Genomic DNA, 19,934 nt, shown 5'->3' with positions numbered 1-19,934 from the left:
AATTAGGTACAGTATCACACATATCCCAAAAATAATTGGCAACATTATTTTTTAAAGTCTACTAAATTCAAGTTAAAAAATAATAATCACCAGAGGGCAGCAAGGACTCATGGAAATAATGTTGCTTATACCATAGAATCACATTAAGTTATCTGTACAAATGTTGAGATTTTTTGGGTTAATTGACAAGAACAATTTGCAATTTCCACCACACTTTTCAGTTTTGGTGCAGCTATTTAATCTAGGAACAAAAGTTTTGAAAAGTCCTATTGTGCATGGATGATGCCTTCAAAGTGTGGTGTGTATTAGCTAGGTTGTATTTCAACAGATACAGTGTAAAATGTCAGATGAAGAAGACATTTTTAAATGATAAAAGCTGACAATACAACTACTGTTTTAGAATATTTTAAATGGGAAAAACTGTACCACAGAATGACAAAATCTGATTTAAATTTGTGGCTGCTGTTTTGAGATTAAAATGTATTCACCTCAGCCAATGCTGAGGCCATGTTGATGATATTATAAATTCTGCTGATATTTGCCAGGTTTCAGTTTTACTGGTTGACTGGTTCTGAAGAAGAGTTTAAACTTTAGTGAAAAACATGGCCCAGGCTTCAAACTGAAATATTGTTGTCACATGTACAATAAATTAACCAGTGCCTGGGATATGCATTGGTTACGCAGCGCATAACAACATGAAAATGTTACAAATGGGAGGCCATTGGGCCCATCTGAACCATTTGGTAGTTAGTAGCTAATTGATGCCAGGACATCATCAAGCTATTTCTTGAAATTAACTAGGGTATCAGCTTCAACAGCATGATTGTTTCATACTTGATTGTTTCATACATAATTGTTTCAACAGCTTGTTTCCTACTTTCTCAACAATGTGCGTAAATAAGCGCTTCCTTTCCACTATTTTAAATGCTCGTCTATGTAGTTTCCACTTGTGCCCTCAGATTTATATTTCACTGTTGATTCTGAAGATGTCCATTGGGTTGATATTATTGTCACCAGCAGCCATATCACCCTGCAACTCACAACTGGCAACCCACTGAAGCTAAGCAGGTGTGAGCCTGGTCAGTACCTGGTTGGGAGACCTCCTGGGAAAAAAACTAAGGTTGCTGCTGGAAGAGGTGTTAGTGGGGTGCTCACCCTGCAGTCCATGTGGGTCCTAATGCCCCAGTATAGTGAAGGGGACACTATACTGTAAAACAGGCGCCATCCTTCAGATGAGATGTAAAACCGAGGTCCTGACTCTCTGTGGTCATTAAAAATCCCAGGGCGTTTCTCGAAAAGAGTAGGGGTGTAACCCCGGCGTCCTGGCCAAATTTCCCATTGGCCCTTACCAATCATGGTCTCCTAATAATCCCCCTCTATGAATTGGCTACATTACTCTGCTCTCCTCCCCACTGATATCTGATGTGTGGTGAGCGTTCTGGCGCTCTATGGCTGCCGTCGCATCATCCAGGTGGATGCTGCACATTGGTGGTGGTGGAAGGGAGTCCCCATTACCTGTAAAGCGCTTTCAGTGGAGTGTCCAGAAAAGCGCTATATAAGTGTAAGCAATTATTATTATTATTATTATTATTATTATTGTCTTTGAATGCTTGAATTAGGTCTCCTAGTACTCTTTGTTCAAGATTAAAAACATTCTGTTTTATCAGCCAGTCAGTTTAGGACATTCTTTAAAGCCCCAGAATGTATCTAGCTGCTCTTCATTGGACCTGTTCACAACATTGTAACCCTTTGTACACAGTATTCTAAACTAGGTTTTAGCGTATTGTGCAATTGTAACATAATATTAATTGATTTCTATGTTTATCTCTATATCAGAATATTTTCTTTTTATTGTTTCCCATCAGTGTTTAGGAAATGTGAATGATGTGTCTACATATACATCTAAGTAGTAGCCCTTCTTAATTTTGTATTTATACAGACAAGTTTTTACTGTTACCTTCCATACATGTAATTCTGCATTTGTCCACATTTAAGGTGATCTGCCAGGTATCTGCAAAATCTTGAAATGTCTATGAATCTTTATGAATTGCATTCCGACTGCTACAGAGTTTGCTAATTCTACTAATTTTATAGTTTCTGCAAACCTGACTATGTTACTAATTCTATTGGAATCTGGGTCATTGATATATAGTAGTCAGAACAGTGGTCCTAGTATAGACCCCTGTGGTACTCCTTTAATTACATCACACCAGTTTGAGTATTTACACCCTAACTGTAATCTTTGTTTTTTATTAACCATTTCTCAATCCAAACACATGCATTTGCACAAATACCTACTGCCTACAATTTACTACCTGCAATCTGGGTATGAGGAGCTTGCAGGTTCAGAATACAATAACACAAATGAGAAAGCCTTAGTGTTGACGTGAAAGTAGGAAGAGTGCTACCACTTGGTGAGGTTTCCTAAACAGAAAGAGGACATGTTCCAAGCAACCCCTCCCCCCAAAAAAAGAAACATAAGCTGGTTATGTGGAAGGAATGTTATGCCACGAGTACAGTGCAGTACCACAGGCAGAGCAGGGCTTTGGGTTTCTCCAAAGGTATTCAGGGAGAGTCGAGTGCAACAAGAGCTGTCTGGTGTGCTTCATGCAGATTGATTGTCAGATTAAAGGCTGCCTGGGTTTCAGGGAGACAGGGCTGACAGCAGCAGATGTGCCTGAGTTTTCTAAATAGCCAGACTGCTTGGGGTTTTAAAGCAGGCAAGCCAAGCTACCTGGTTTCCTGGGAAATGGGGACTGTTCATGGCTGCCTGGCACCTTTGGCTCTCATTATCTCAATGTCAGAACCCTGAATATGCTGTGAATCAAGCATTTATATGGGTGTTAAAAAGAGGTTTGATTAGTAGATTGGCTGGCTGATTGAAAGGCAAAGTGGACCAATCTCATTCGCACAGGCTCGAATGGATTGGGAGCACTTGTGTGAATGCAACCGCAGGTTGCAAGTCATTCCCAGATGGATGTGACATTGAATCTTTGGTAGTGGGAAGAGTCGAGGGCCAATAATGCACCAATTGGACATCAGCTGAGGGAGGGGGAAAGGAAGCCTAGGATGTGATACTGATATTGTGCTCTCACACCTTGTGGTTCAGTGGGAGTCGGCAACTGGAAGCTCCGGTGCAAGCCATGAAAAGAAAGATTGGGGAGAGACAATAGACAGAACTACATAAAAAGCTCGGGCCAAAGGAGCAGTCAGTTGGACGACCAAAAATTGAGAAAAAAGGGGGAAGAAAGGAGACCAAACCAAGTAGGATTAGGAAGCAAGAGAAAGGAAGGGAAAAGGGGAAACAGTCGTTGTTCAGAGTTAAGAGTTACTAAAGGAAAATGAGCAGAAAACTAATGAGAAAAGCAACGAGGACCTTCTCTTTAAAAAGAACCAAAGAGGAAACTTGAAGACATTGTACAAGTCAGGACTGTGTATTTAGTTAAAGGACAGATTCTCCTTTCAGGAATATGGCATGATGAATTCCATTAATTCTTCCATTTTTAATAATGTTTTATTCGTAGTGAGTCAGTATGAGCTGGAGCCTGGCACGCAGAGGGAACAAGGTGGCAGCCTGGATTCTAGTACAGTCCATTGAAGTGCACAAACATACACAATCTACAGTATATACATATTGATGGAAACAGAGCCACCAATTAACCTGGAAAGCATGTTACAATACGTGACAGTGGGAGAAAGAAATGAAACACAAGGTAGGATCTCATGAGGGACTGGGGAGAAGCACATGCATATCCACACAGAAGGTGCCCTAGGCAGGACTCACCCCAGGACCCAAGAGCTGTGAGGTAACAGCTACCAATTCTATAACCTTGTTAATTTACTTTTTGGAAATTACCATTATGTTGCATTTTAGAGAACAATTCACTCATTAATATAAACAACAAAGATAATGAGTTGCTGGTGATTCTTATTATTAAAGTTTAAACTCCTTTTTTCATATTTGTATTTCATAGAAATTTTGCTATAAAATATTTACTTCATATTTCACTTTTTTCTGGGATTATACATTAATAAGAATTCTAAAAATCTCTGTCTTGGCATTATTTTCAAAGCCACAAGAGAGCAATTATGCTTTTGCTTGACTAGTTAAGGAAAGAGCTTCTTTTAATAATCTGAGGGCTTTGAGAACATGTATGCAATTTAGAGACTGTCTATGTTTTTCAAGATTAAAAATCCTGCAAAAAAAATTAAATGATAAATATCTTAAATCATAATCTTTTGAGTCACATCTATAGTACAGATCTTCTGAAATTAACAATTCAACATACAGTTATGCCAAGACTATATTTCAATCAACTTAATTAGGGTTAATTTGGGAGGAAAATGACTTTTTGGATGGATTTGAACAGATTTAATTGTAAAATGACTTGCAATTCAGAATTGAGAAAATGAATCAAAATCTTTGTAAGGTAGGAACTAAAAAAATTAAGATTATTTTAATATTTGATTAACTGCAGAGAACTTGCAAGATCAAGTAAAAAAGGAACTAAAAACCAACAGTATATTATACATCTAATCAAATTTGAATACAAAACTACAAAGATGGACTTGTTGGTGAATAATAGAAAATATGGTTAACAGAGATAGATCAAAAACTGTAAAAATGCAAATTTATTACTATACATACAGTATAACAATAACTAGAATCATGATGCCATTGGGAGACTATGGTAGTGTCACATTCTATAATAGTTTGGTTTCCATACAAAAGACACATGTAGGGTGATTTTCCTCCTATGTTTGACATGAGGCTATAACAAGATTTCTACATTGAACCCTGCCTTGATGTTGATCTTGAATGGTCTTGAATCCACAGACTTTTCTTTTGTAACCGCAGCATGTCTAGAGTATTATTATTATTATTATTATTATTATTATTATTATTATTATTATTATTATTACTCCAGTATTTGTCACACAACACCTCCCGTGTGGGTAGTGTTTGGTAAAAAATACACAAGGGCAAGGCAGCACTCACAGCAAACAATAGGTCAGTTTTATTGAAGTTTTGCATGCAGCTGGCCACACAAGCACTCACTGGCATTCTTCACCAGGTATCAAACAAAAATAACCACAAGAAACTTTATATAATATCACACACCTTGCTTTTATTTCTAGACTCCTGACTCCCAACCGCTCCTAGTGCTCACAACACCCTTTAAATAGGGTTTGGGATGTACCATTATGGATACTATACTGTAGGTGTAAAACATATAAATCACAAGACAAAACAACACATAGCACGGACACACAAATGAAAGCCATACCAATACAAGGAACAGACATTCATTAGATCTTCTAATCCTGGTTGCCATTTTTAGTAATAATATTAGGCTCTGATATCCTCCTCTCTCAGCATCCCAGCAATAGTATGATCCTCAAGCTAAGCTTTCAGGCATATAACCAGTCTCCTAGCTGTTTGCAACTTTTTGACCTTTCTGAGGACCCCTCCAAACAAATAGGTACTGACTTCTCCACTCATATAATGCTGTTAAGAGGTAAGCTGGTGGCATTCTACACTGTCTTGTTTCTTTAGTGCAGTTTCTATAAAAATAGTGTTCTCTACCTTTTGTTCCCCTCCTTTCCACAACCTGCGTGTGCACCCACAGGCTGAGAAATGAACAGGGTAAATTAGTGAGAACTGATACACTCTGGTGTTGTAATAATAATAATTGCTTACACTTATATAGCGCTTTTCTGGACATTCCACTCAATGGGCTTTACAGGTAATGGGGACTCCCCTCCACCACCACCAATGTGCAGCATCCTCCTGGATGATGCGAGGGCAGCCATAGTGCGCCTGAAAATTTTTCTATTTTAGAAAAATAAGCTCCATTAACTTCTGCCACCCCTGTCCTAGCATGTTCCATTTGCCACAGTGACAGACTGCTCTGTCACAATTGTACCTCTCCATGATAAAATGTAAATAAAACATCTGTAGATATGCAAAATCCTTGCAGCTTACCCTTTAAATGCAGTTCAGGCCGGAGTCTTGCTTGCATTCATCATAGTCTGTAGTCTCTTAAGTCTTACATTATCCTTCAATCCCTAATGTACTAGCAAAAATAAAGCCATGAAAAATCAACAACAATTATTACAAACCATATAGAGGGTAGTATAAAAAACATCGTTTGACATTTTCAACCTTAAATGACCTACAGTATTCATATGTTGATTCATTTACATGCTCATCACATAAGATACTGTACAACACAGTCCCTAGCTAAACAGCCGATGGTGATTGCTTAGTAGTCCCTGCAGAACACTTTGTTGACAGGGAGAAGATGCTGGGATTCCACCGCTAACCTCAACGTTCTCAGAACAGGGTAACCACACAAACACTCCAACCCACAAACATGCCTGAAAAAAATGCAATGCAGAGTACAATATAGTGTAACGCCCTCGCCTGGTGGTGAGGAGGAAGCGCCCCTAGGCGCTCGTAGTACTGCTGGGCATGCTGGGAGTGGTAGCCGGGGAGAGTCTGAGGGTCAGCACGATGACCAGCGGCTGACCCTACCTGTGTAAATAATGTCCTAGTGATTCTAGTGCCCTGTGTAGTCCTGTAAAAGTGTAGTGTGTTGTTAGGTAATTACCACCCTAACTATGTGTACGTGTTCCGTCAGTCTCCTCATGTGTGTGTAGATCCTGTGTTGGGTTTTGTGTGGTTGTAAATGAATAAAGCTAATGCTTGTTTGTTAATCGCGTCTCCACTCGTCCTTGTTCTGTAAAGAACCTGCAAACGCTACATTGGTGTCAGAAGCGGGCAGAATGGACAACTCGTGGCAGACAGTACCCGATTCTATTAAGCGCTGGCTGACGCTGGAAGAAACAAAACTCATCGGCAGCGCACATAGGGAGCCTGAGCAACTCCTGGGTGCGACAGGTGGCCACAGCCCTTACCAGGGCTATTCAATAGTGGTTCCGCCGGTAGAATTGGGGCGACCGGCCGCTACTCCTGGTCAGCGAGCACCCCAGATAGAGGATACACTCCCTGCCGGAGCCGATCAGCAATTCCCACACCCATCGGCGCGGGTGAGACCAGGTCGCTACAATGGGGAAGCGCCGTGGGAAATCTACGAGGCGCAGTTCCAGCTCGCGGCCCGGACGAATGGCTGGAGCCGGGCGGAGATGGTCGGCCACCTGGCGGCGGCGCTGGAAGGAGCGGCCTGCCAGGCGCTCTTGGACGTCCCGGAGGAGGACAGAGGCGAATACACGGCGCTGGCGGCGGCTCTCCAGCTGCGCTTCGGTGTGGAGGAGGCGCCGGACTTGATGCGGGAGAGGCTGGCCCTGCGGCGGCGCCAACCAGGAGAGCGACTGGGCCCGATTGCCTCTGATGTCGCGTTCCTCGCCCGCCGAGGATACCCAACTTTCCCCCGGGAGGCGCAGCAGGAGATGGCTCTCCAGGCCTTTCTCAAGGCCCTCTCACCCGAGGAGCTGCGGCGCCACGTGCAACTGGCCGCGCCAACACCGCTGGAGCAGGCCTTGGCCCTTGCTACACGGGCTGAGGCCGTGTTCGGGGTGGCTGGAAGCACCAGCAGACGCAGTGCGCCCTGCCGGCTGACCGAGACGGCGACGGAGGGATCCAGCGAGGGGGAAGAGGAGCCAGCCCGGGCAGCGACCCCGGCGGAACAGCCCCGCACGCTGATTTGCAACCGCTGCGGGAAGAGGGGACACCGAGCCCGGTTCTGCCGGGCACCCGAACCTCGCACTCCTCGATCGGCGTCGGGAAACGGGAACGGGGCGGCTCAGCGTGGGGAAGGCCGCCCCTCGAACACCTCAACCCCCGCTCCGGAGAGCGCTGTTAAGACCGGCACCCCTCACGCCACCGTGGGGCGAGTCGGCTGTAGCCGGGGCCTGTACCTCCACTGCAAAATCGAGGACCAACCCTGCCTGGCCCTACTCGACACCGGTTCATCGGTAACCCTACTCCAGCCAGGCGTCCTCCCCGACACCGAGGGCACCAACCCCCCAGGATGGGCGGCCTCCAGCCTGCGGCTAAGGACCGTGACGGGACAGCTCGCTGCAGTCCGGGGGAAACAGGTGCTTGCCTTCCGTCTAGGTGCAGCGACGGTGCGCCACCCCTGCTACCTCGCACCCATCCAGGAGGACTGCATTCTGGGGCTGGACGTACTGCAGCGAGTGGGGGCCAGTTTGGACTTGAGCCGGCAGGAGTTGGTGTGGCAGGGGGAGTGACTTCACCTGGTGGAGGGCAGGCCCGGCGAAGGCCGAGGGACGCGGGCTTGCCGGAGCCGGGAGAAAAAGAGGCAGTGGCGGCGGCGGCGGCGGCGGCGGCAGTCGCCGGGGCAGACCAGGCCTGTGAGCCGGGGAGCGAGCGTGCCGGATCCTGCTCCCGAGTCAGCCGGGGGCCAGACAAGGCGGCGGCGGCGGGGGCCGAGTGTTGCGTGGAAGCGAGGCGCGCCGTTGAGGATCTCTACCAGCGGAGCTGCGAGGGCCTCGATCAGGACCAGCGGCAGCGGCTCCAGGAGCTACTCGCCCAGAACGAAGACCTCTTTGCGGCGAGAGATGAGGACTGCACCCGCACTGCCCTGGTCCAACACGAGATCAACACCGGCGACGCTCGGTGAATCACCGGGACGCATGATTCACGCCAAGCGGACCACCGCCGAGGAAAAGATCCGGGAGATGGCCGCAGCGGGGGTGATTGAGCCCTCCGCGAGCCCGTGGTCGGTGCCAGCTGTACTGGTAAAAAAAAAAGACGGCTCGTGGAGGTTCTGCGTCAACTACCGCAAGCTGAACGAGGTCACCCGGAAAGATTCCTACCCCCTGCCGAGGATAGATGACGCCCTAGACTACATCACTGGGTCGACCTGGTTCAGCTCCCTGGACCTCCGCTGCGGCTACTGGCAGGTACCGCTTGCTCCCGATGCTCGCCCGAAGACGGCCTTTTCTATCGGCCAGGGCCTCTGGCAGTTTACTGTCATGCCTTTTGGCCTGTGCAATGCCCCGGCGACGTTCGAGAGGCTGATGGAGAGGGTGCTGGCATCTGTCCCGCGGAACCAGTGTGTGCTGTACCTGGACGATCTGCTGGTTCATGCCCGGGGCTTCGACCAGGCCTTGACAAACCTCCAGGCGGTGCTGGCCTGCATCCGCCGTGCTGGCCTGAGGCTCAACCCCCGCAAGTGCGAGCTCCTGCGGCGGGAGGTGACCTTCCTGGGACATGTTGTTGGACCGCGAGGGGTGGCTACGGACCCAGGTAAGGTCGCCGCAGTGAGGGGCTGGCCGACTCCACGCACCGTAGCGGAGCTGCGCAGCTTTCTGGGGTTGGCCTCGTACTACCGGAGGTTTGCCCGGGACTTTGCCAGCATCGCTGCCCCGCTGCACCGCCTCACCGACAAAGGCCGCTGTTTTGACTGGGACTCGGGCTGTGAGACTAACTTCGGCCGGTTGCGTGAAGCTCTGGTGGGGGCCCCCGTGCTGGCCTACCCCGACCCGCGGTTGCCGTATGTTCTCGATACCGACGCGGGTGACTCGGGGGTGGGCGCGGTGTTGGCGCAGGAGGGGCCGGATGGGGAGCGCTTAGTGGCCTACTATAGTCGGGCTTTGACTAGGCCTGAGCGGAACTACTGCGTGACCCGTCGCGAGCTGCTGGCAGCGATGGCGGCGGTCCACCACTTCAGGCCGTACCTGTTCGGGACCCGGTTCCGGCTGAGGACCGACCATGCGTCCCTCACCTGGCTGCTCCACTTTAAGGAGCCGGAGGGGCAGATGGCGCGATGGTTAGAGATCCTGCAGGAGTACGACTTCACTGTCGTGCACCGTGCGGGGTCTCGCCATCTCAATGCTGACGCTCTCTCGCGGTGCCCCTGCGAGGCCGCGGACTGCCACCACTGCGCCCGGCGGGAGCAGCGTGAGGAGGCTGTCCGCACCGTGGCGGGGGTGAGCACCGCGGCCACGGCCCGGGAGGGGCCGCTGGGGGTGAGCCTGCCAGACCTGGCGCAGCGTCAGGCAGCTGATCCTGACGTGGGGCCGGTGCTCCGCTGGAGGGCAGCAGGAGTGCGGCCTACGCGAGAGGAGCTCGCCCCGCACCCAAAGTCCGTCAAGGCCCTCTGCGCCCTGTGGGAGGCCTTGGAGGTAAAGGACGGGGTGCTGCGACGGGGGTGGCGGGTACCCTCCAGTGGCGAGGTACGGTGGCAGCTGGCGTGGGGCACTTCGGCGGTAAAAAAACCCTGCAGCGTCTCCGAGGCCATTTTTATTGGGGTCTTTGCCACCGGGACGTGGAGCGGTACTGCCGAACGTGTGCGGTGTGCGTGGCGCAGAAGGGTCCCCCCGAGCGCTCCCGGGCCCCCCTCCAACAACACCAGGTAGGGGCTCCTATGGAGCGGGTGGGGGTGGACGTTTTCGGCCCGTTTCCGCGCACCGAGGCCGGGAACCGCTACGTCTTGGTGGCCATGGATTATTTTACGAAGTGGCCGGAGGCCTACGCCCTCCCGGACCAGAGTGCCCCCACGGTGGCCGATGCACTGCTGGAGGGGATGTTTGCCAGGCTGGGGGTGCCGGAGGAGTTACACAGTGACCAGGGGCATAACTTCGAGTCCCAGGTCTTCGCCAGAGTGTGCCAGCGCCTGGGGATCACTAAGACGCGGACCACACCGCTGCATCCCCAGAGCGACGGGTTGGTGGAGCGGTTTAATCGGACGCTCGCCACCCAGCTGGCCACCCTGGTGTCCCGGCACCAACGGGACTGGGACCGCCACCTCCCCCTTGCGCTCTGGGCATACAGGACTGCGGTCCAGGAATCCACCGGGTGCACCCCGGCCTCGCTCATGCTGGGCCGGGAAATGCGAACATCGGTGGACCTGGTCTTCGGCCCGCCGCCCGGAGACGGGTCGGCACCGGCGGCTGGACCGGACTACGAGTGGGACCTGCGGCAGCGGATGCAGCGGGTGCACAGCTTTGCACGGACCCACCTGACACAGGCGGGGGTCCGGCAGAAGCGGTACTACGACCTGCGCTGCAGGGGGCCTGCCTTCCAGCCCGGGGACTCGGTTTGGGTGTACAACCCGCGCCGCCGCAAAGGCCTCAGCCCTAAGCTGGCGCCGTCGTGGGAGGGGCCCGCTGAGGTACTTGGGGTGGTGGGCGAGGTCTGCTACCGTGTCCGGTTGCGAACACGGGGGAGAGTGGTGGTCCTGCACCGAGACCGCCTGGCCCCCTACCGGGCCCGGGAGGAGGAGCCGTGTGGGGAGGCTCTAGAGGAGCAGCCGGGGCTGGAGCCGGCCGATAGTGGGGCGTCTGTGGGTCGCCAGCCGTCACCGCGGCGCAGCGGCCGCTCATGCAGGGTTCCGCAGCAGTTGGCCGAATACGAGTACAGCCTGAGGGGGGTGTTCGACGTCGGCGAGACGCCAGACGCTTCAGGTGGGGGCAGTGTAATGCCCTCGCCTGGTGGTGAGGAGGAAGCGCCCCTAGGCGCTCGTAGTACTGCTGGGCATGCTGGGAGTGGTAGCCGGGGAGAGTCTGAGGGTCAGCACGATGACCAGCGGCTGACCCTACCTGTGTAAATAATGTCCTAGTGATTCTAGTGCCCTGTGTAGTCCTGTAAAAGTGTAGTGTGTTGTTAGGTAATTACCACCCTAACTATGTGTACGTGTTCCGTCAGTCTCCTCATGTGTGTGTAGATCCTGTGTTGGGTTTTGTGTGGTTGTAAACGAATAAAGCTAATGCTTGTTTGTTAATCGCGTCTCCACTCGTCCTTGTTCTGTAAAGAACCTGCAAACGCTACAATAGTTTCAAAAGCAATTTCTTATGTGCCGTCCACAAAATCCTTGAGTCTTTGCAGCTGTTATAAGTCCAACGGATTTACATTGGCAATGTTGGGATGAGGCAAATTCCACAATCATGGGCTGTGAACCCCTTATTTTACTTGCTATGGTGTCTTATTATAAAAATGTAATTTATTTGTCTTTTTCATTGTAAAGAGAAGACGTAGACGTAAAGACTTGCTTGAATTTTGTGTTTTCCTTCATAAAAGGTGACTTCCGATCACAGCATTGATGTGTACAGTAAGTCCTCTGATACACATTGTGGGAATAGTTACAGGTTACTTCTAGAATTTGATCAATGAGCAAATTGAATTGAGAGAGAGGTAGAACTTTAAGTAGGCCAGATTATGTAAGAGCAAAGGGGATGCCAGGGTTGAGACCCCTGCTCTTCTAAACAATACTGTTAGATCTTTAGTAACCAAGTAGTCATGGCAGCATTTTAGCACTTCAACCAACATATTGGTTCCCAGTTTCCTGGAGGACCTCTGTATCTGCTACAGTAAGTGTTCATTGAAGCTGAGCTCTTAACTGATACTTTTAATTAATCTGCTCTCCTTTAATTCTGCTTTTATTAGGTGACCAGTTTATAATGGGGAGACTCCTTGGGAATACCAGTGTATCAAATAACACTCCCAGAGTGTTTTTTTCCTTTTCCAGAGGTCCAATAGGTTGCATTATTGATAACACATCCAAATGAGGGAAATTCTGATCCTCAGAAACTGCTACAGAGCTGATGAGGTACCCGTTATAATTTTTCACCTTTGTTGTTGCTAAAAGGAATTTAATAAAAACACCTTAAAAATGCACTTGACATCAACTGGGCGGAGCGGTGGCACTGTGGCTAAGGATCTGCGCCTGTGGTTGGAATCCTACCCTTTTGGGCCCCTGAGCAAGGCCCTTCACCCCATTTGTTCCAGGGGTGCTACATAAATGGCTGACCCTGTGCTTTGACCCCAAGCTTCTCTCTCCTCGCCTGTGTGTCTCATGAAGAGCAAGCTGGGGTATGTGAAAAGACAAATTCCTAATGCAAGAAATTGTATATGGCTAATAAATTGATCTCCAATTACCCTCAATCCTGTCCTACAGCACAGTAGTGTCTCCAGTCAACAAAGTGCAGAAATCTGGTTTGAAAATACTAAGAGTAGTGCCTCCTGGTCCACCAGTACTGCTGCAACCTGTTTCTGCCTTGGAGGTCTACCATCTCAGTACTTACCAGGCTTAGCTTCTGGAATTGACAAGATCAGGCTACAAGATGGAAATGCTGATGTCAGCTTATGTTAACCCTGGGTTTCATGTGGGGAAAAAAAAATTAACTCCTTCACTAGTGTGTACTGGTAAAACATAATGTAAATTAGCAATTCACATTTCAAACCAATTAGAGTACCCTACTGCTCCTCAGTAGATGACATGTCCACGTGTTTGTTGCCCTTTTAAAGTTGCAGGATACAGAAACGAATCTACAGAAAAAAATGGAAAGTCATGCAGATTTATCCAAGCAAACTAAATCTTTCTTGGAGAATAACAGATGAAAGTGTTGCAACTCTATCCCTAACTGACTTAGATAGGCTCTTTTCCCTGAATGCCACAGGTCAAGCTCTACAATTTCCTGTGGCTACCTTCTGGAATTGACTTTAGGGTGAAAAGGTCTCTTACAGACTGTTTTAGCAGACTTTTTGGTTCATACTTGTTGTACAATAAACATGTTAACTTAATATGCAATTTCATAATAAGCACGAAACAAATAGAAGAGAGAAATGTTATGTACCAGATGTGGAGAGTGCGATTTTCAACTCCCCTTCTTTTGTGTTGCTCTTTTTACATTTTTAGACTGTTGATCACAGATGCCATAGGTTCTGCAGCACATTATTCCAGAAATTCGTTAAAATGCTGAAAAAATAACCAGAGTTTATTATTAATGTCATATGAATAAATACCGCATACAATTATTTTTCTTGGAATCCTAAAACTCACTGTTTCAAAATGAAAACAAAATCGCTCTCAAATTTTCAATGAGATCAGAGAGGTGAATTTTACTGGGTTTTACATGTCCTCTTCAGGTCAATTTACAGCACTTCCTTTTGTACTCAGTGTGTTGGAACACCTAATGGTAGACTTATTATCTGAAAAGATAGCTTTGTTTAGTTTACTTCGACTACGGGTTACATCTGTTAGATGGCAAATTCATTAGTTCCAAATAACAACAGTCAAATAATTATTTCTCTTTAGAAAATGAGTAAGACTTCTGATTTGTCAAATACTGTATATATGTTGATATGTCTTTTTATTCTTAGTGGTGCTTAAACACTGACATACTGTACTGAATAGCTCTCACAATTCCAGACGTATCCAAGTTTGTAATCTGAAGAACAGACGAGTGTGAAATTAAGTGAAAAACTCTCTCTGTTGCTCAGTTAGCATGAGACTATACAGTAGGTGATGCACGTTGCATTGGGGCTTTTTAAAGAGAACATTTAGAAGATTGCATAAGGTATGAAATATGACTGGCTGGATGTATAGTAAATGCTTTAGAATATGACTGCTGGACAAGCGATCATGTAGAATGGCTTGTAAAATGGAATTTGTGGCAGTGTTAAAACCAAAGAATGCAGGAAAATAGTAGAAAAAGAGGTGGTATGGTTTGATGCAGTTAATAACACAAGAGGAATTCAACATTGAAACAAATATCATTAAGCAAATTATTCCTATTCCTTCTTTATATATATATCCTATACAAAGACACGGCTCGTTCACTAGGAACAGTCCAAGCTTTTGTATGTTTTCTTAAGCGAGGAAATGTAATTCTTAGAAGAGAACAAATGCAAAGGCTTAAAGAAGGCAGCTGTAATTATGTAAGCATAATCAGATATCATTGCAAGAAGCCATGATTTATGGCCTGTTTTCATATTAAACATGTTATGTGTACATTGACATGAGTGTGTTTTATTGCCAAATACCTCCACTGTTACAAAGAAAGAAGTGTCTTATTTTTCAAAGGTTGCAGCCTGCTGCAGGGAAAAAAATGCAATTAAAGAACAATAATATTTAAAAAGAAAAAAATCAATTCCGTTACGGGCATTCTAAATAGTACTTTTGTTTTCTTTGAAATGTATGCTCAGACGTGATTCCAAGAATCCAAAAATTCAGACGTACCTCACCTCCTGTATGTAATTACTTATTGTTTTATGAAGGTATTTACACAAACATAGTTAAATAGATCCAGGAAGATTCCATATAATGCATGTTTACATTAAACAAAATACAGATTCGTGTTAAAAAAACTGTTTCTGCTCTTTAAATATAATCTATATATTGTGTGGACAACAATAACCTGAAAAATGTAACTGGTTAAGCAAATAATGCATTTTTTTAAATATGCTGCACCCTCTCTTTTTATTCAAACATTGGTTAATGTTGATTTTTTGCTACAGTATGTGAAAATAGCAAAACTGAGTTTGTTCAAAGCTTTATGGATAATATATCTCTGTAAGAATAAAACGTTATTTTTTAAAATTATTTTACACCTTATTTAATAATTATGGTAAGTAAGGTTTTAGGGCAGTTCTATTCATTAAGTTTTATGGTTTTGCATTCCAATGTGCAATAAAGCTTGCAGACTTTGGTGATGTGTTTAATGAGCAGTTTTGAGTTTTATTATAACTCATTGATACATCATTTTACTTAGAACTGAAATTGCTTGGCTAGAAAGATCAATACTCAGTATTCTTGCCACTGACTTTTCTCCAGGCCTGTAGCTATTGGGAGTGGCAGAGTCAATTGGAATAAGGTATTAGTTATTACTGTTCCTTGGGTAGACTCGTTTTAATTCACTAATCCTGTAATGTTGATTTTTCTGTTCTTACTCTAACTCAATATGAAATATTGGAGAAGTTGCAGAGCTGCAAAATGCTATTTGACTTCTTAAGCTGCTAAGGACCAGAGCAGAGGTAACAGACTAAACATTTACAAAGTGCATTTCGGGAGGAAAAGTAGACTAATGGGGAAATTATTTATGAACTATTTGCAGTGCACCTGAAAATACCTCCAGTGAAATTATGTTTGGCAACCTGAACGGCTTTGAAGTCAATGGAGTGGCAATAAAAATTAGGCCTTCATTAAAGAACACTGCCTTTCAAATTGAATTGGCTCAGGCTCAATAGGTCAAACATGGTTATAGAGAGAGAGCTGCTCTGGCAGTGTACCACACATGGAAGCAATTTGGCTGATTCTCTGCTGTTTTTATGATTTTTTTTTCCTTTAATTTTTTTTCTTTCTCCAGCACCCCTTTTATGTCGCATTTAGGAAATTAACACTAACCGTCAAATTACTTTGTAAATAAAGGAGTATAACGTTAGAATGTTGAAACCTAGACTTGCCCTGGGCAAATGCTTATGGAGCAACAAAGGGATCCTTGATAGCTGTTTAGATATGCCAGTACAGGGCCAGGCTTTATTTTATCAAGTGCACATAATTTTTCAATTGATTTTAATGTAAGGCATTCATTTCCCTAGTGTACACCACTTGTGCAAGACACAGACTTTCACTGGGAAATTGGTAGAGTTACTAAAAAGGGGCCTTTTAGGGATGTGAGGGTCATTTATAAAGTACTTCAAGTTTTGGCCAACAGCAAATGAATCTCATTCACAAAAAGGCGGTGGCTTTAATTAAATACTGTAATCTTCAGAAACCAGATTTACCAAACTCTAAGGGATTGTAATCTGCAGAGATGTAAGCTAATTACTTAATCACTTACATTTGTAAATCTTATTATTGTTAAAGAAATTACTGTAGTGATTAAATTACCGATATTTATCTCCTAATAGCACTGATTAACTGGTGATGCTAATCTGTCATTTTGAAAGCTGATATTAACGGCATCAATCTCACAGAACAATAAACATCTAATATGAAAGAAAACTTTTGTCTGTTTGAACTCCAGATGTGCTACTTTAGTGAGGAATGTGCAATATTCTGGACTGCATGGCCACAATTTAGATGATGGGAACCAAAAACTGTTGACTTTTTTAATTGAGTTGTTTTGGCCCATTAACCCTTTGTCAGGCCTAACGAGAAAATAGGAAAAGAACAAATGTGTTCTTGTGTTTGGAAAGAACTGAGGACATTTTACCTTCTCTGATTCTGCTAGACAGAGCTGCGAAAGGCATTTGTCTTCGCAGTCACGATAAGTGACTGTAGAACTAAATTCATGGCTATCTGGCTCAGCCATGTCTGAAAAGGCCTTTCCATCAGAAAGAGAGAAAAACAAGCATGGCACTCTTTAGTGCGTCTTATTCAAATGGATGTGCACGATACAGTCCTGCAATAAGATGAAGAAAAAGAACCCCAATTCAATGAGCTGTTACACTGAATCAGCTTCTGCTCTCAACAGAATGATGTGCAATGTGGAAGTGTCACACTTACAAAAACCTTTCTGTCCACATTTGATTTTTTCATCTTCTTTAGGACTGGTTGTACTGTAGATAAGTGCTTCTGAGGAAATAAGTGCGGTATACTGTACAATACAGGAATATAGGAACTCATTTGCTATGATGAAAGAAATATAATATGCATTAAATGGACAGCATCACTTCACTGAATACATTCAACAGAGCATCATGGCAAAATGCAGTGACAGAACATTTATCTCTTATAACTCACTAATTGCTTGTAACTTAGCTCATACAAAGATACTAATTTGTTATTTCAATAAAGGATTGAGTAATACTGTATCTTTCAATGGCACACAATAGCCTTGATATCTTATCACAGAAATACAGAATTTTAAAGTCCAGTTTTAAAGCTTAGCTTGATAAAATAGGAAAACAAACTGTTCAGGATTTGGTTGCTGTAGCTGGTCATTGCTTGTCATTTGGTTCATATCAATTACCCTAAATACCCCAAATACCAGAATACGTGCTGGACACGTGTTATGTCAGTGTCAATAGTGCTGGTAGTAGCATGGAACCTTAGTTGTGCAACAATGTTAGAGTGATATTTCTGGGGCACAAAACGTCTGCTGCAAATGGGGTTTACAGTTGCACTTGTGCACTCTCTCAGTTTCCGGCCTAGAAACATTTTTTTTTACTTATCTCATTGAATCTGCATAAATCCAAACAGTTAAGAATGTGTATTCCCCTTGGACTCTTTCTAAAGTAAATGGTAAATGATGCTCTAAATCATCTCATATAACGCTACGTTAAGTGTCTAATTCAAATTCAGTCACCTTCTAAAAATTTGGCTCAGAGGGACATTTTTTTTTATCTTCGGCAATTTGTTTTCCAAAGTTCACTGCTTTTGCTAGAAAGCTTTGAAGATCATTAAAAATGTTGAAGTCTGCAAAATCATTCTCCAGTGTTTGGAATTGATATAATTTTATAAGGTTCTAATGCAACAGAACCTGGTATTAATTAATTATACATTTTATATATGATATCTTTTGTACCTTCAGCAGAATCATCTTGGTTCAGTCAAACTCCAGGTTACCTCACAAACAGTGTCATTTGTATAACCAGTACAGAGAAAGCTAAGGGACATGACAAGGTGATAAATGAAGTTTATAACTGCAGTTTAGGATGAAGGTTAGATCCTAATCTCATACACTTCCTCTCACCAACATGTATAAGTCTAGCACCCAGGACTTCCTTTCACATATCTCTCTCACACCTCTCCTATCTCCCCATCTGCACCCTTGCAGCAGCTCACCGGCTCATTCCTTACAATAGTGAGGGGGTTGGGGCAACCTATCCTCACACCTGGGCTCAGCTAGGTGAGTCACGCCAAAAACTCTATATATTCCACCCCTTTATCTCATTCATTAGGATCTAACCAAACTAATTAATTAAAACATAGAGGTTATTGGAAAGCTATTCTAAAGACGGCCTGTCACTTAGTAATAGCAGAACTACCTGGTATTACAGAATCATGTGATTTTCATAGGGTAGGCCCATAAACTTTAGTAACCTAGTCAGTTGGAATTTCAAAGTGTGCTGACTGCGATTGTCACATGAGCCTTTCAAAGTTGATGTGAACGTGCCATTCATTCGAACAGCCGAACACAGACCAGAATTATGTGTTGCAGGATGTCTTACTGACCAGGAAATGTAATGAGCTGAGGTGCTCATTGCACAATTAATCTTTCCGTTTCTTTGTCTTTGCGAGGTAGAAGGAAACCAGAGTACCTGGAAAAATCAAGAGAGCAGAGACAACATGTAAACTTCCCACAGAGAGATGCACCACCCAAGAATTGAACTCTGGATCCTAGAACTATGACACTATATGCCACATCACCATGCTGCTCTCCTGTTAAGCCTAAAAGACCAAATTTTCTAGCCTTTATTAAATTATAACACTGCAATATTATCACCACTGGCTTAAGTTGACATTTATAACTCTGGCAGTCTTGTCACTGTGAAAAGATTCCTGCAGTCCTGTTTGTACACCCTGCGTGCCTCCTGGAGAATAGGGGAGACTGGAATGTTAAATCAGAGGCTTGCCCTGGGCAACCTCTTGTTGAGCAACAAAGCTCTCCAAAATCAGTGTTTTGATATGCTACTGAAGAGGCAAGCTTTATTTTATGGCCTGTAAGCAGACCTCTACATCAGAACAGGAATTTCAAACACCTGTTCAGAATAAAGCTATGTTGACACTTCCTGTCAAAACGCAATTGCTTTGTGTCCTTCTTATCAAACCTCAGCCATGAGGTATATGTCTTTCTGAAAGGGGTTTTAAAATGATGTTTAGTGAAAGGGGCAATTCGTGCTGAAATGGGCAGATGTCTTTTTCAACTGGTAACAAATGCAAAAGACTTCTTGAAGCATACACAGAAATGACAGACCCCTTTTCCCAGTGTGCTTCGGCTGTTTAAACAAAGATCTATTGAAACTCAATTTTACGGAATTCTTGTTTATTTTTTCTCTTTCAGGCACTGCCAGTAACAGTGCAAGCTGTATCAGCCTTAATTCATACAGTAAGCTATAGTAAAAAATATATTTAAATCGGCCAAATAATATTTTTTACTGATCTTGAATAGTTTGCTTACTTTTATTTTTTCTTTAAGCATTATATACAGTGTTTCATTTTATAGAATTATGTTGTATGATAGAGTTCTCAGAGACACATTTCACAACCTCATAAGTAACA

At 44.8% G+C, this 19,934-nt stretch overlaps 1 protein-coding gene across 1 annotated transcript; it reads left to right on the top strand.

Moving 5' to 3' along the window:
* Positions 1 to 5,392: 5,392 nt before the first annotated feature.
* On the top strand, positions 5,393 to 19,729 carry LOC148676208 (uncharacterized). Its single transcript, XM_088644285.1, has 3 exons — positions 5,393 to 5,519; positions 6,752 to 7,853; positions 19,717 to 19,729. Exons 1-3 carry the CDS (start codon positions 5,393 to 5,395, stop codon positions 19,727 to 19,729), a joined length of 1,242 nt encoding a protein of 413 aa, XP_088500411.1.
* Positions 19,730 to 19,934: the final 205 nt, after the last annotated feature.

Source organism: Lepisosteus platostomus, chromosome 2 (assembly GCF_059453375.1).
Source record: "Lepisosteus platostomus isolate fLepPlt1 chromosome 2, fLepPlt1.hap1, whole genome shotgun sequence".
Lineage (NCBI taxonomy): Eukaryota > Metazoa > Chordata > Actinopteri > Semionotiformes > Lepisosteidae > Lepisosteus > Lepisosteus platostomus.
The sequence above is the reverse complement of the archived record's forward strand: the minus strand, read 5'-3'. Positions and strand labels throughout refer to the sequence as shown.

Coding starts and splice junctions, on each gene's coding strand:
- LOC148676208 (XM_088644285.1), top strand. CDS start 5,393: ATGATCCTCAAGCTAAGCTTTCAGGCATATAACCAGTCTCCTAGCTGT. Junction 5,520..6,751: donor TCATATAATGCTGTTAAGAG/GTAAGCTGGTGG, acceptor TGTTCTGTAAAG/AACCTGCAAACGCTACATTG.